Raw genomic sequence first — 16,599 nt, forward strand, 5'->3', positions numbered from 1 at the left:
TACTTAATAAAAATAAATAAAATTGTCTCGAATGCTGTTACTTTGCGCTTCCTGCATTCATGTTCCATCTGTATTTATATGTGTACCAAAACATTAAACCATATACTATTCATATATAAGACAATGAGGATAAAAACTGTATGTTCAATAGATTAAAAACATATGTAGAACATTAACAGTAATATTTAAAATAAAAACTAAGTTGTTTGTTTTAAATAGTTAAAGCTCAAGTGTTACAGTAATTGCCTGCCAAAGGTTACACTACGTTGACTGTGTATAAGAATGAACCAACACTTTACAGTAAATTAGCTCCTCACCTCCCTGTCTGACACACTGAGTTAGTGGATCCTCGTCCTCTCCTAAGTGACGAGCATTCCTCCTGCAGAGAAAAAAACATGAAATTACAGTAAACAGAGAATTACAACCTCCTAGTCGCACGAAAGGCTGCAATGCTCATTACACCATGAAATGTGGAAGTGTTTGATGTAACAAACAATATATTAATAGTTTTATTTGAATGAAAGTGGGACCAAACAATGTAATGTTTGTGGCTCTAGAGGAAAAGCCCTGGGGATGATGAAATAAAAAAGCATGAATCCACTTGGGAGCATCAATGCTCAGCCTTTTGCTTATTGGATTTTGTGTGTGTAAAGTGGACATTATGGCTGATGGTGATGATGATGGCACCACAGGAAAGGTCTGAGTGTCACCAAAACATTATAATTGGCACATTTCATGGAAATATGTCCATTTGTCATACTCTGTAATGGAACCAAGTGTTGTTCAAGTGGAAAAAATGCTTAAAATTTAATCAGAAAGATCTGAGTTCAGATGTAATGTGAGCCACATTTCAAACTATCAACAAATGTGGTTTAAATCTGATTTGAGAAGATCGATTCCATGTGTTTGTCCTTTGCTATTCTATTGACAGAAAAAAATATTCAGCTTGTCAGATTAGTATTGTTTGGATGAGCAGATCTAATTTGATGTTCCTACCTGCGCACGGTGGGCATGTAGGGGCTGCAGGCGTGTCCATCCCAGGTGCAGTATGGATCTCTAGCCAGGCAGCACTCAGCGCAGGCCTGACCGTACAGCTCACACTGGTACAGGCCCAGCTGGGACACACCCTCCCTGGAGCCCACAAACAACCACTGCTGGAGATGGAGGAAAGGAGAGGGGGGGGATGAAAGATAGAAATAGAAATGGAGTGAGAGTAGGAAAGAGAACGACAAAGTGGGAAAGGGATACATGAGGAAAAGCCGAGAGAGAAAGAGGGCATTCAGTTTGCTCCCGTGAAACAGAGAGACACATTGACAATCAACAGCTAAACCAGAATCATCTTCACTCTGAGTCACACATCTTACTCACAGTGTAACAATGTCAGTGTGTGTGTGAGAAGCATGGTGATGCTTGCTTTTTATAATCTTGATGTGTGTATATGTGCGTCTGGTTGTGTGAGTGAGCCTAACATTTTTTTTTCATGAAACCCAGACTATTTTAATAATGCAAAGAGTATATCTGTGTGTGTGCGTGTGTGTGTGTGGCATCTCTTCATTACCGCTCCAACTGAGGTAAGGTAACCATAGCAACTGGTGATGAAGCTGTCCTTGGAGATACAAGGTGGAGAGATGAGTGATAAGTGTGATGTTGCTGAGTGTATTTGTGTGTGTGTGTGTGTGTGTGTGTGTGTGTGTGTGTGTGTGTGTGTGTGTGTGTGTGTAGGGGAGTTTGGAAGTTTGAAAGTGAGATTCTGTTTCTCTCTCTCTCATCTCTTACCTTTTTCTTTGAGAGTGTCATGGCTGTCACTGGTGATTTGTGCTGTGGGGAAGAGAAAAGAAAACTGAGAAACTGTCGCACTCAGATAGATAGATAGATAGATAGATAGATAGATAGATAGATAGATAGATAGATAGATAGATAGATAGATAGATAGATAGATAGATAGATAGATAGATAGATAGATAGATAGATAGGCTTAAAAAAACAGGCTCAACACATAATGAATTGATTACTAAAGAAAAAATAAGGCTTTTGTTTGAAAATCTTTGGGTGCGGCTGAAAACCACAACAACAGTTTTAAATAATTCAGAGAACTGATCTCATATTCTGGTAATCAGATATGTTTCCATATCTCCCTACAAGAGTTTCACGGAGCACATACAATTTACATTAGAGAGCAGAAAAAAACACGGCCTGGTCATTTTCAAAGATATCTGAACCACATCAGTGAGTGTAGTTTTTCTTGCATTTTGTATTTGGGCCTCAGTGGAATTAATATTGGACTGGTTGTCTTACATGATAACTACGTGCAGCTGTAGTACTTGTGTGCTAAATGTTTTTAGAGTCTTGGTACAGATACAAGCTTTGGATGAAAGCGTTTATTACATCATGTGCAATGTGTGTAATACGCTCGCCTTGAAAGGAGCATACCAGTGTTTTTGCCAGTACTATCTTCTTAAATACAAAACTCATGCATGCTTTGCATTGTTGCTGATAATGTCCAGAGCCATTGGTTTCCATTCATTTGCACAAGATATAAAAGGAGACAACACGGTAACTTTTAGATCAACAAATGTTTGATATTTAAAATGAAAAGGAAATGGATGGAAACCGATGGCTGCATGAAAGGCAGCAGAAATGATTAGCTGAAATGCAAAGTACACAGTAGTCGTGTTTATAATAAATGGTCTGAAACATGCAACACCCTTGGTATGGAGATGACATTAGGTTTTATACAGGAACAGATTGTTGTACCTGAAAGACCTGCAGCTGCTCCAGAGTGACCTCCTGACTCTGACCATGTTCTCTGGGCAGATGGATGGCCTTTAGCACGAGGCCTGAGTCTGCAGAAAAAAACAGAACAAACATTTTATAGTGAAAAAACCTGCACATTGGGGTTAAAACAGCAACCTACAGGGGAAAAAGTCCACAGCACACACTCTACCTGTGCCGATGAATAGCACGTCGTAGGTGCCATCGACAGCCTCTACTCTGTCGACCAGCAGTTTGCTGAACTTGTAATGAACACCCACTCTGACCAGGAGGGGGCGCTCTCCCAGAGGCAGGACATTTTCCTAAAACAGAATTTCATAATCAGAAAATGCAATAAATGACATGTGAAATATCAGACAGATTTATTTTATTGAGTATTTGTTCATTCACAATCGTCACTGACAAAGGTTTTGTGTCCCTTTGATGTGGTCTGTTTATCTGGCTTATTTCATTTCTCAATTTCATTTAAGAATTCGGACAAAAACAGAGAAAGGTTGCTTGACCCCACAATCGAATTAAATTAGATCTGTGTAATTTAATAATGTGAAATATCAGCTGAACCTGCAGCAGCGGGTGAGTCCTGCTGAAGAAGATGACGTCGTCAGGATACTCTCTGGTCGAGCTGTAACTTCCATAGGTACTGCTGGGACACTGAGAGGAAGAGGAAGAGGAAGAAATAGAGATGAATGTTTGTGGCGTAATTTAACTTTTGGTTCTCATACTGGAATGAAATTATAGTGCCTTTTTTGTTGACTTGTCTGGCTTTGTCCCAATATAAAGAGCATAGCGATCAACGTGTTTACTTCTGTATGACTACAAACAGTCAACTCACCAGTTCGTTAAGGTGATTACCGATTTAATGAACAAAGGAGAGAGTATTAACTTACAGTTCCGGGTCTGGGGTAGGGCACCTTGCCTGTGAACTCTGCCCACTTATATTGAGGTCCCTCCTTATGCAGGAAGTTTCCCTTGAAAGCCCGAACCACGTCCTCCATTCGGTAAACGCACACTGCTGATCCATTCAGGATATCACTGAGGATAGACCAGGCAGAAAGAAGGAGAACTGTCATTCATCACAGTCAGACTCAAATGATCTTTCCATCCGTTATTCCTCCAGCGTGCATGAATAAAAACATAATCTGAGGGTGTCTTTGATGATATTACTTGATGAGTTGCAAGAGTCTTAAAGCAGTAAATTAAGTAAGAAAGTGATGTACTGCATGAAGAGCTGTAAGTCATTGTGGCTTTTCAGCTTGAACGCATCAATTCACTGAATGTGCTCCAACCCAAAGTTCAGCCTGGATGAATGCGCTGCTTTCAGCACGCCAGTCCCGACCGCAACACATCCCATCCACTGTAGTTAAGATCATGGTTAAGATTTTGGCTGAGTGTCTGTGAGTTAAAGATTCCAGAGTATAATGGGCAGAGTTGCAAGAAAACACTGTGTTGTGATGTATCATGGTGGTTTCCTTCAGCTTGCATGGCTGACACATACAGTATGTTTAGTCTAATCTGTCTCTGGATGGAAGCTCTATTTTCTCTCTCAGTTGGCAGTCTCTGTGGCTGGTGTGTGACTCAATGGCACTTTTTTTCAACCTGAGCATAAAATCGTGCCGCTAGAGAATCATCCTTCCTTAACTTGCGAGGCAGCTAATTTTGCGAGATCACAAATTAAAGAGATCACACGAGAATCAATTTTAGCAGACTTCTATGGAGCAAAATCCGGAACAATGGTTTTTATAATTTGAAGAAAAATTGTAATTAAAATATGAAAAGGTCAAAATCCAAAATCCAGTGAAGAAAGTGTGGTTATACAATACATATTTAAAGATTAAACCAGTGGGTCCCAACTTTTTTGGTTTGAGTGCTTTTACCCCCCAAAAAAGTTAATTCAGGGAGTTTGCTTGAGTGGGTTGGGGTCTCAAGCAAAAGGAGGAATAGAATATTACTTTTATCACAATTTTTGGAAGACAGGAACAACACAGGAAAAATCGGTTTGGCCATTTTCTGTCATTTATAGAGATCCTAGTTTGATCAGTGTTGACTAGGAAGACTTTCTTATCAATGTATCAGTTGGTTTCCCCCTGATTAATTAAATGTTTCTATCTTTCTATTATCTCCAAACCTAAAAATAAAAAATACTCAAGACAAAAGTCATGCTAGCGGTTCTGTGAGGCTCCACAGCAGTGCTTTAAATGCTAATGTCAGCATGCCAACATTCTCACAATAACAGCGCTAACACTGACTTTCATAGAGCCTATTAATCATTTTGCATAAGAATTCAAAATAAATTAATTATTTAAAATAAATTATTATTATGGGCCAATAATTTATCAGTTGTCATCCAATTAGTGGGGTAATTTATAATGATATACATTTACCATTATTGGCCAGTCATTTATCAGCATTGATAATTATTGTGCAACCCTACGTATTTTCTAGTTCAAATTTTACCAATCTCAAAATGAATCAGAAAACAGCTGAAAACTGCAGCGACATGTTTAATTTTGTTGTAGAAATATTATCACTGGTGTGTGGCATCTGAGATAACATGTGGCGGGCAAGATTCCACAGATGTGGACAGAAGGAGCTTAAACTATTCCAAAGAAATTCTTGCCATATCCCTCGTCAGACTAACCAGAGTAAATTCATCACATTTTGTAATTATTTGACCAATTATGTCTGCGATCTTAGATGAAATGCCCAGACAAACAAATAAAGGAAGGTATGAATGAATGAATAAGCAAATAAGTTACCAAGTGAACATAAATATGAATTATAGGTTGAATTAATGAAACCAACGAGCAAAACAACTAATGAATGAACAACAGTTAAATTAAATTCCAATTAAATAAAGAAATAATCAAATGGAAAACGAATAACAGAGGACACATCCTCAGCGCACGCTCTTGACTTCATCACAGGGCACAAAAACGCCTGTGTGTGCGATCATGAGTGTAGCAGAGAGAGAAGTTTCCATTCAGATGAAATGACCTTTCTGCACTCTGCAGTTCTGTGGTTGGGACCCCACCCTGGGTGATGCCTTGGATTTCTATCCATTCCCCGCTGAGATTCCAGACACTTTCCAAAACCCAGAAACAGACCAACTCCCTGCTCCGCCACGCCAAATGTTGTCATACTTCTGCTGCTACTGTAGAGCTCTGGCGTCCGCCTCAGGAACTGGGCTATTCCCAGAACATGTGGTGCCGTCAGTAAGTTTGGAGAAAATTAGAAACTGCAGGCTTTTTTAGATTTTAACTCACTCGCTCATTTGTTCTGGCTTTTCCTCAATTTATTTTCCCCCTCATTTTTTCCCTGCCAGTGCCTCCTTTTCAGTCTGAGTATTGTATTTGTTCACCTGTTATCTGTCTTTCAGAGAGGCAGACTTAATGAGAGTCTGTCTCCCTGAATATCAGTCTTTTTCCTATCCATCTGTCAGTCTTTAAGTGTCTGTCTGCCTTCTATTGTATTTTCTTCCAGAAAGAGCAGAAAAAATGTTTTTCTCTCCCTCTCTGTTATTACCTTCTCTTACCAAGATGCGAGCAAATTACTATTTTGCAGAAACTAAGAGAAAGCATATTGGTCTATGGGCTCTAATCAAACCCATCTCAGTGCTGCTTCATACTTTCCATGTTTTGTTATGGCTTTTCATAAAGTTTAACATGAACATTGTATTTTGCCATTTTGTCTTCATGTTCTATTAATTTTTTCTCAATTTCTCAAAACCTCAGAGTTTGTTTATAGTCTATTTACAGACATCTCAATGATTAAAAAGAAAATAAATGGAAAAATGGCAATCCAAGCAATAGAAAGACTTCACAGCTAGCTAGCTTCTGACTAAATGTTGCCATATTTCCATAAATCATCATGTTGAGGAGTGTCTGCGTTTGTGTGTGAGGAAAATTTGATATAAACTCTAGCCTCTCCTTTCCTACGCATACACACACACGCGCTAGTGACTGTTGATGACAATGAAATGATGAAATGATGATGAAGGGTCACATGAGCCCCATTTCGTTAACATGAATGAATGTGTTTCATTCATGAGTCACAGTGTGATGCTGGACGAAGGACCCTGCCCTGCGGCCTCTGCGACGCCTCACATTACAGTGTCACACATTACAGTGTGACATAGAGCAAATAAATGTAATGTAATTCACATCATGTCACAGATCGGCTGTGTTTGAATCCCATCACTACGAAACATAATACAGGACAATGTGGTGGCTGATTTGTTCAGTGTTTGAAGACCAAATTAAACGTAGCTATTTTACACCTGTTTCATATGTAATTCACAAACGCTGTTTCTATATATTATATATAAACTATTACTTTCTTACTGTCTGTCTGTCAAAATGGCATGTTTACTTTTAAATGAATGAATTTCTGTTATTAATTTTTGAACAGGAGGTCAGTGGTCATAAGTCTTCTCTACAGAAATCATCACTAACTAAAACCTCACAATCGCCTCCACTGTCACTACTTGTGCAGTTTAATTTACCGCTGTCATATTACATGGTTTTTAGATATTGCATTTCCTTTAAACTTTTAAACAGTTACAGTACCTAACACTGCCACTCGGGGCCACAGAAGAACGAATTGTGCAAAGTTTGATTTTATTTAAAAATTAATTCGTAGCAAAACATCTTTTTCGTCTTTTTCATTTGTTTGTTTTTTGTTAATCATGACTCTTTATTTTCAGGAAATCATATTCAGAATAATTCATGTAGTATAAATGTTCATCACATTTACATCTATAAGGCTTGTAGTAGCTCATCTGAAACTGTTGGGGGTTAAGTACTCTACTTTGTAATTCTTTTACATGACACTCAAAGGAAAGAAGGATTTTTCTGTACTGTAATGTAATGTAGAACAGAGCAGCGGAGAGAGATGTTGGGACAAGAAATGGAGTCAGGAGCAGGAGTCGGAGTGCGAACTTGGAAAGTAATTCGGTGTGCTGGACGTTTTTGGCGGGGAATTGCTAGAAAAAGGGAATCTTGACTATGTGTGATACAAGGTGAGGCCGTATGAAAGATGTTTCCACTGTCAGGAGTATGGACTGCAGCATGTAGAGGAGTCAGAAGATGTGGAACATACACTGAAGCTGCTTAAGAGAGAGGCGACAGTGAAATGGTGTTACTGCAAAGACTGCAAAGTGAACAGGAGCAGAAAAGGAATGGAGCCTACCAGAATATCTGCATGGACAAGAAAATACTTTTGGCACTCATTGCCATGGTCATAAATTGTGCTTTTGAGAATCAGAAAGGATTAAAATGGTGCTGGATGCTGCTAGGAGTGTTCTTGGATGCTATAGACATACTGAGGGAAGGATTTGCACTATTTCAGACTAGCTCTTGGTTATAAAATGGACAATGTCATGAATGGAATCACTTTGGGTGGATTCTGTAAATAACTTGCAGTGTGAAACTGTTAAAATCCAGTAGTTTGTGGTAAGGCGACGCTTACGGATGCCAACCGCCATAAAACTCCACAGAAGAAGCAGAAGAAGCAGAAGAAGAAAAATAAGAGCAGCTGAGCCTGTATATGCAGGGCTTGTTAATCAATACCAATGACTTAATTTCTTTTTTTCACTATGAACAATCTCTGTAGGAAAGAAAACTCCACCCAGTGGAAATTCAAATCACTCCCAGGGCCTCCACCCTACACCATACTGGCATTTTCACAGTTTACAAAGTACCATTTATAGCCACTACAGTATTTTCCCATCCACTTCTCTGCTTTACAGAGGTACATACCTTGAAGTGGTAAACAGGCCATAGATGAGAGGGTTCTTCTTGTCTTTCCCATGGAGGATAAAGATGTCCTCTGGATTGAGAAAACAAGGAAAAGGAGGGAGAGATGAGGAAAAGGAGAGGAAGGAGACAAAGAGGTAAAACACAAGTTAAGCCAGAGTAAAAAATCATAGCAGTTTCTGAACTACTGGAGAAGTTTTGATTAGTGTTGCACAGGTTTGTGTAAACTGTATGTGTGTATGTCTGTGTGCATCAATCAGTCTGACTGTGTGACTAATAGCATCGGGCATGCTGGCAGCATGGCTGACTGGCTGCTTGTAATGAAACTGTAGCCATTAATAACCAGCCACAGTGGGAGAGCTGAGCGCCGGGTCCGCCACAGGAGAACAACACCTGCTGTCACGCTCACACTAACACCACACCTCAGTCTTCACTCCTCATTTCAAACACAGTGGATCACAACATATGATACATCTTTCTCACGTCGGTGTTGTGCTGTATACCGTCCCTCACGCAGCGCAATCAGGTGGAGTGTGGATTTTAGCCCTCTCCATCTGTCTGCCTTTCAAACCTGTTATCTCAGACACCACTGGTTCCAAACGTTACTGGAGTTGAAGAAATTATGGATTCTTAAATGGTGTTGTAGCAGTTGGGAAATCACACTGATTGGCCTTAGATATATCAAACACCAACTGTTTGCATTGTAGCTTTAAAAAAAAAAAGACACACAATTCCACTTGGTACAATAGCAACATCCTGGACCAGGTCAGAGTCAATCAACTACCATCACACAAAGCTTTAATTAGAGTTTTAGACCACTAGTTCCACTATGGATTGGTGGGCGCATCCCAATTATGCTTATATTTTGTAATTCATAAGCCTCAATGCAAGTCCATCAAAATGAAACATGTTATTGTTAATGTTGGTAGACTCACTCCTAATCACTGTAATTTTAAAATGCCAGATTACAGTGGAAATGAAGCATGTCATAAATAGATGAAAATATTAATGAACACACTGACAGAAAAACAAACAAACAGATGGCGGGAGTCAGGAGACCAAGACTGTCTTCTGAAAGTCTCTAATTTACAAACTCACAAACAAACAGAACAAATTAATGTTTTAACATATGTAATATGAGATGAAGCTCCACAGTCTGGTGCAGCATTCTTGATTCCTTTCATTGCAGTCCAGTTGACACAGTCATAAAGTCATCCTCACAAATCCCGCTGATTAGTTGAATCACAGCACACGTCCACATTTTCTATTCTAACTCTCCAATTCTGAGCTGAGTTCTTATGTTTAAAAACAGCACTGATGAACGGTGTTGAAATGTTCATCACAGTTAATCAGACTTTCAGTGTCTCATACACTCATCGTTGTCTAATTCAGTTGACTACTGTCACAGCACAGACGAGGACTATATTTTCACTGTTTATTTAAATAACAATAAATCAAAGGTTTTCTGTTTTGCAACCTTTGTCTCAGATAAGAGTTAGGAATGTTTTTTTATCATCATATCACAACAGTAGAGAACAGAGCCCTTTGTTTCTTGTGTGGCATGCTGCGATAATCTATAAATACATGACTTGACTCGGCTCCCAGCATACGGTGGGACAAAAGTCTGAGAAACTCTTTAAAAAGGTTTAGCTCGGAAAGTGCTCAGGTTGATGTTGACACACAAAAAGTTTGCAGCAATAAAGGTTGGAAAAGGATGTTTTGGATGAGCTCTACGTGTCGCTGCCTTTATTCTACTCTCCTCTCATTTCTTCTTCCCACGATGAGGCAGAGATGTTGTTGCGGTATCAGACACAGCGAAGCGTATCACTGTTCCCACATTCTCGTCGTTCCTGCTGCTTCAGGTGGCCTCCGTGGAACTACAGCCCTGCAGGAAGTCTAATCTCATCTCATCTCATCACACACACACACACACACACACACACACACAAGTCACACCAACGCTTGCCACACGCAGTGACAGATTGTGAAGCACATACACATCAAACAAAGAGAAATAAAGTCCACATGCATGCACCTACACACACACACACCCACACACAAATGTATAACTGCAGGGACCAAAGCATACACATGAACACACACACACACACACACACACACACACACACACACACACACACACACACACACACACACACACACACACACACAATCAGTAAGCCCCTCAGGGCAGAGCAGAGAGGACTGTGGGTAGTCTGCAGCCTGCAGCGTACACATTGCTCACTCCCTTATTTAATATATCACTCCTTCATTATTAAGTTTTTTTAGTGCTTCCTTTTTTTCCCTCTTCCTGCTTTTAAATTTACAATGCAGATGTCTCATTTGAGCTCTTACTTCTGTTTCTGTCCTCTATCGCTCCTTACCATATTTTACTCATACAGTATATCATCCTTCCGTCTTTTTTTTCCACCTTCTGTCCACTTTTCTTATCACATCTAGCTAGTTTTCTTTTCTGCTCACATCATCCAAAGAATGCCCCTCTCTCTTCAGCCCGTTTCATTAATCAAAACCTTTATCATCTCTCCATTTTCTTTTTTCTCTCCCCTTCTACGTGCCTCAAAGTTTTTTTTTTAATGTCAGTTTTGCTTTATTACTCTGGATGATACATGTGCTGTTGGGTGAACTCTTTCATCCAAAGCAGTTCAAAGTTGTTTTTTTTCAAGGAAGGGAGGAGCCAGAGTCAAAAGAAGGGCATCGGAAGATTTACATCTAAACCTGTAGAGCTGAGTTTTATAGCAGCCTGGTGGAAGCCATTTACAGATGAAAGACAGACTCCCTTTAAACCTGGTCGGAACATGTTTGGTAGGTGATCGGATTGTGATCAGATAAATAGTTAGAATTCATTTGTAAGTGTACCCAAATAGGCACTAAACCTCTTATCATCCACACCACATCTAGAGAGGTGGTCAGAGCCATATATGGCCTCGTCAACGACTGCAGGATGCATGTTAGAGCTGTGGAATGGTAAATAAACCTTCATGTGAAGAGGTGAAGAAGAAAACAAGAAAGCAAGCAGCAGCTAGTTTATACAGATACTTGTTAAAGTAAACTAGGACCTAGGCCACCTAAGACAAAGGTAAAATAAGCCCTGATTTGGTCATTTGCAGGTCAAAAGACATTTAGACACATAGGTTAAAATTGGGTTAAATTTGGTTGAAAAGCGAAGCAAGCTTTTTAGAACTTTAGGTCACATAATGTTGCCTTTGTGCAACCTACAACAAAATCAATAAAACTATTAAATCAAACCATTTTAGTGATTAGCTTAAGTAACTTAACTTAACTAGGTTAAATAAGAAGCTTTAATGGTTACTCCAGAATAGACACAAAAGTCGTGGCACACTGTCTTGTCTAAGGATGCTCCACTAAACGCTAATCTGCTCACAGTGATAACGCTGATGTTTGGCACATATAATGTTTACCATGTTAACAATCTTAGTTTGGGATTGATGGGAACATCATTAGTTTTTCAGTTATCTGATTAAAAACCAAAGTCGTACAGAAATACTGACCTGTTGAAAAATAAATAGAACTAAATTAAATGTTAAAGGATCATCAAAGTCAATACAATTCATCCTGAGGGGGACATGAATGTCTTTTTCATGGTAATCCATCGAGCACTTGTCGAGATATTTTGCTGGATAAGTGAAAACTTCGACCAGTTAGAGGCGCCAGATGTTTCATCCTGTGGGCACCATAATTGTCTCTACTGCATTTCATGGCAATGTATTCAATAGTTTAGAAAGATTTCAGTCTGGAACAAGTTGGAACAAGTTGGACCAACCGACCGATCAACAGTCTGACATTGCTGTTATAATACTCCAAAACCAAGTAAAAACCTGCACACCACTTGCTGAAATCCAATTTTACTGTGTATAACAAAGTGTTGTGTTTTAAAGCCTGTGTTAAAAGTAAATATATACTCAGTTCAGTGTTGAAAAAGTACAGCCTAAAACTCTATACAAACTTTGGTGAAACACTGTAGGGAAAAACTCTGAATCCCTGCCTTCTGCTTGAAAGTTAGTCAGTCTCTCTTTCTTCTCAGCACCTCACTGTGCATTCAGCTTCATGAAAACATAGTTAAACTTTGGAAGACGCAGTCAGAACAACATTTGTCAGACTTTGAAGAAGTCTGAAAAAGTTATTTACAGCTCAGCTTGGCAAAAATTTGCTCTTATCGCTGCATGACAAGTTTAAATCATGACTGATTTAGTGCCGTTCCACCTCGCTTCTACATCTCTCTCGTCTGTTTGATTTATTAAAGTGTAGTGACTTTAATGTCATTAATCTTTTACAGGGGAGGAAAAGCAAAACACACACACATTCATCACAAACACTGAGTGCAGGAAATTTGAGATCAATCAGCTTCGGTCTACAAAATCTGACCAGGTAAGAAAGGACTGCAGATTAAATAAAACATGTAAAAGAGAGCGTTTTAATCATGTTGCAGTTATAGGAAACATCTTCATGTCTTCTTTCCCTTTGTCCCCTTTTTTAATCTTTTAACCACATCTTCTTTCTCTTTCTCCGTCAGACAGCTGGCCACCATCTTATACTAACAGTAATCCCTCGTTCTGAGCTGATTTTCTTTGTCTCCCTTTCAGTCTTCTTCGCTCCTTTTCTCTCTGTCTCTTTATCTGTTCATCAGGTGCTCATCCTCCCCCGACCCCTCCCTTTCTGCTCAAATCCACCTGGACGTCCCATGATCCCTCTGGGCGTCTCTCATTCTCTTTGTTTCTCACTTATGCCATCCCTTCCCAGTCTCTATCCCTCCCTCCCGCTATCTCTCCATCCCTCCATCTCCACGTCCATCTGTCTGTCTGGCCTATTTTTCTCCGGAGGATTGTTCTTGTGTCTTCTTCTCTAAACAAAAAGCGGCGGTGCTCCCCTGAGGCTAGATAGTCTTGTCTAGCCCGCAGACCTGCAGCAGCAGCCCCTATCTTCCTCCTCCTCCTCCTCCTCCTAATTGTCTGACCATAGCCCCCCAGGCGAACACCACTCTCCTCATTTCTTTGCTCTTCCCTCTTTCCCCTCCCTCGCTGTCCAGCCACCCTGAATGCCAATATCCACCTCCCCCCTTTGTCATCTTCCTGACCACACTCCCTGCCTTTATTTCCTCCTCGCCATCTTACAGTAATTTGCCAATAATAGCCCTGCCTCCATCTTGTCTGGTTCTTTAACCCCTTCAGCTATTGGCCCTATTCCCTCAGCTCCACCTTTCTCTGTGGCACCCCCCCCAAGCTACTGCGGTTATCCCCATCTTGATGTCTCTCTCAATTTTAACATTTTTGTCCAGACTTAGATATCCATTTGGAAGACAGCTTCTCTTGCCAAGGTGGCAATAAAGGACTTTTTTTATTTTATTTCCTTGTCTGGATGCCTTTTTGTTTACTGACCAAATCTTAAATCATATTTATGAACATATTATATATAGCATTTTGGAAGGACTCTTACATCCACATAGACATATTATCTGAAATATCTTCTTTAAATACCTTTTAAAGGCTGGGAATCCAGCCAGCAGTAATATGGCACGAAACCAATCATTTACATTAAGCAAGCTATAACTTTTGAAAAGTTTCATATTCTGCTTTAGAATGTAAAATTTGTAAAAATCTATAACTTCTGCCCTCTGCCTCTCATTTTCACATTTCCACCACACCTCCTCCTTGTTGTTTTCTCCTCCCTCCTCCTCCCTCCCCTCACTCTGCACCTCACTATCTCTCCTTCCCTATTAACCTCATTCCCTTCCTTCTCTCGTACCCCATCAGCCCTCATACCCTTTTAGCTTCACTTCACTTCACCTCACTCATTCTCTCCATGTCCTTCGAGGAAAAATGCCCTTTGTCTGTCTGTAGTATTCCCTGGTACATTAATATCACCACCCCTTCCCCCTGGTTTTGTCCTTCTCCTCACCTTCTTTTTTATCCATTGCACCATTTTTTTATTTCACCTCCTCCATCATCAGCACTTAAGCTAATTTTCTACACTGTGGAGAATACTGCCGATTATCAGTGAGGACCTTTCTTAGATTCAAAACGTGCTCTGTTCATACCTTTCCTTCTAGATTTCTGAACTAATTGGCAATCTTATTCCTCTTTATATAGTGAAAATGTGACTTCCCTTGTGTCACTTTCAGGCCACCGTTAGCTCAAGGGGAATAGGAAACCAGTGGCAGAGGGGAGGCAGGGGCAATTTCCACTTCAGAAGTCTTAAATAACTTTTAAATACCAGCCACATCTGATATATTCTCCTAAGTTTTCCTTTTTAATTTCCTCTTGAGGAACATCCCTCTCCACCATCCTTTTCTTCATCACCCACCTCATGCTCTGTTTCTCACTTTCTTTTCTTTTCCTTCCCTGAAGCCAAATTTATTTCCTCTAACTAATCGGCTCTCTCCCTCTCCTTCGCCACCTTCTTGTTCACAGTGTTGGAGCAATACCATTTTAACAGCAGCTTCTACTCATCTTCTTTCCTGATTCTAGTTTCCTCGTCCATCCCCTCCTCCTTTCTTCTCTTGTCTGGTCAACACCTTGTGCTATAGTGGTGCTATCCATTTGTCTCATAAATCCCCCGCCCGAGTTGCTCTGATGCGCAAACGTGACGTAATTGCCTGGCTTGTACCACTTATAGCGTTCCAGTTTGTCTTTGGGCATTACGAGTCGGAAAAGTGCAGCAGCTGTCTTGTTATTGCTTGTGGCTCATCTAAACAAGCTCAATGTGAAATAATAATAATGTTTTTCTTCAGAAACACTAACATTTCAAGTAATTCCGTTATTGCAAGTCTTACATTTCAATAATATTTTGCCATTTTCACCTATTTCAATTTCAACAAGTGCTGTGGCGTTTGTCTCGAGCCACCAGGGGCAGCGGCAGGCTAGTGTTATTGTTAGCTACATTAGCCTATTTAGCAAACCAGCTCAAAAACAAAACTTTACATTGAATTGCACGCACAACAACACTGTGCAATGCATAAATTGGTGACCGGACTATAGCAGCAATGTAAACAAGTGTGTAAGAGCATTTAAAATTGACATTAAAACGACCAACGTAGTACAAATACAAAGAAAATACATCTCAACACCATGAAATATGGGCGCAGCCACCTTTGTTTTGAGAGTTGTACGTTCACCCTCGTTCAGCTCGTTGTACTCTGAGGAGCCCCGAGTGGGACGGCTGATATTACGACCAAAAGGGGGTGTGTCTCGGTGAAATGTCGCGAGATAGCTGCGAGATTTACACTTTCCAACTCGGCCGGGGGATTTACGAGACAAATGGATAGCACCATAACCTCTGCCCTCTTGCCACGTGTCCTACTTCTTCTCTTTCTCTCTCATCCTCTTTCTAATCCCCCTCCTCTTCTAACCACCAGCTCCTCTCCCCCTTCTATTTTTCTCCTCTGTTCCTCCTTCTGATAAACTGGGCTTCCAACCAAGTATTTTCACACAAACTATGATGGATTAGAAAGGCTCAATGGAGGCGTCAAAACATGATTAATTTTGCTCAGTATCACAAAACATGTTTTCATACCCACTTTAAACAGAAATTGTTTTTGTTGATGAGGTAATTAAGCAGTAAATAGTGGAAAAGCATTTGTCAGATTAATCTGACATTGTTGGGCGTCCTGGTGGCTCAGTCATGTAATAGGGACTAAAACATTAGCTCCTGGTCCTGCTCTCTTTTTTGGTCTCTCTTTATTATTATATAGTGCCGCAAAGATGGTACAATCATCACAAAGAAAGGTTCAGTGGTTTCGAATAAAGAATGTGGTCCATTACTTCTCAGAAATGTCACACGTGTCCCTGAATTTGGCTCCCATCCATCATGGTCGCAGGATCAACAGTGCAACAAAAGGCATTTTTTCCGAGACGAACAAGACATATGTGAACATTATCAAACATCACTGCCACTGAACAACAAGAGGGTCAATTATTAAAAAAAACTGATTCCACTTTTTTTTTTTTCATTAAAATGAAATTCCATGTGTTTTTTCTACAAACATCTTCTGGTTATGCCTTTAATATTCTTCAAACAACAGATATTAAGACCGATCACT

The 16,599-nt window shown here is 40.0% G+C and overlaps 1 protein-coding gene across 1 annotated transcript in view; it reads right to left on the reverse strand.

The window, feature by feature from the left end:
* sema3h (sema domain, immunoglobulin domain (Ig), short basic domain, secreted, (semaphorin) 3H) overlaps window positions 1-16,599 on the reverse strand; it is a 58,144-nt gene that overhangs the window by 7,123 nt on the left and 34,422 nt on the right. The window contains exons 9-16 of the mRNA XM_051425234.1: window positions 8,529-8,598; window positions 3,660-3,804; window positions 3,334-3,423; window positions 2,945-3,074; window positions 2,755-2,843; window positions 1,777-1,818; window positions 997-1,154; window positions 318-379 (exon numbers count right to left, since the gene is read on the reverse strand). Of these exons, the coding sequence (XP_051281194.1) occupies window positions 318-379; window positions 997-1,154; window positions 1,777-1,818; window positions 2,755-2,843; window positions 2,945-3,074; window positions 3,334-3,423; window positions 3,660-3,804; window positions 8,529-8,598 (786 nt within the window). The remainder of the gene's footprint in view (window positions 1-317; window positions 380-996; window positions 1,155-1,776; window positions 1,819-2,754; window positions 2,844-2,944; window positions 3,075-3,333; window positions 3,424-3,659; window positions 3,805-8,528; window positions 8,599-16,599) is intronic.

The sequence above is a fragment of the Dicentrarchus labrax genome, unplaced genomic scaffold, assembly GCF_905237075.1.
Source record: "Dicentrarchus labrax unplaced genomic scaffold, dlabrax2021, whole genome shotgun sequence".
NCBI classification, from domain to species: domain Eukaryota; kingdom Metazoa; phylum Chordata; class Actinopteri; family Moronidae; genus Dicentrarchus; species Dicentrarchus labrax.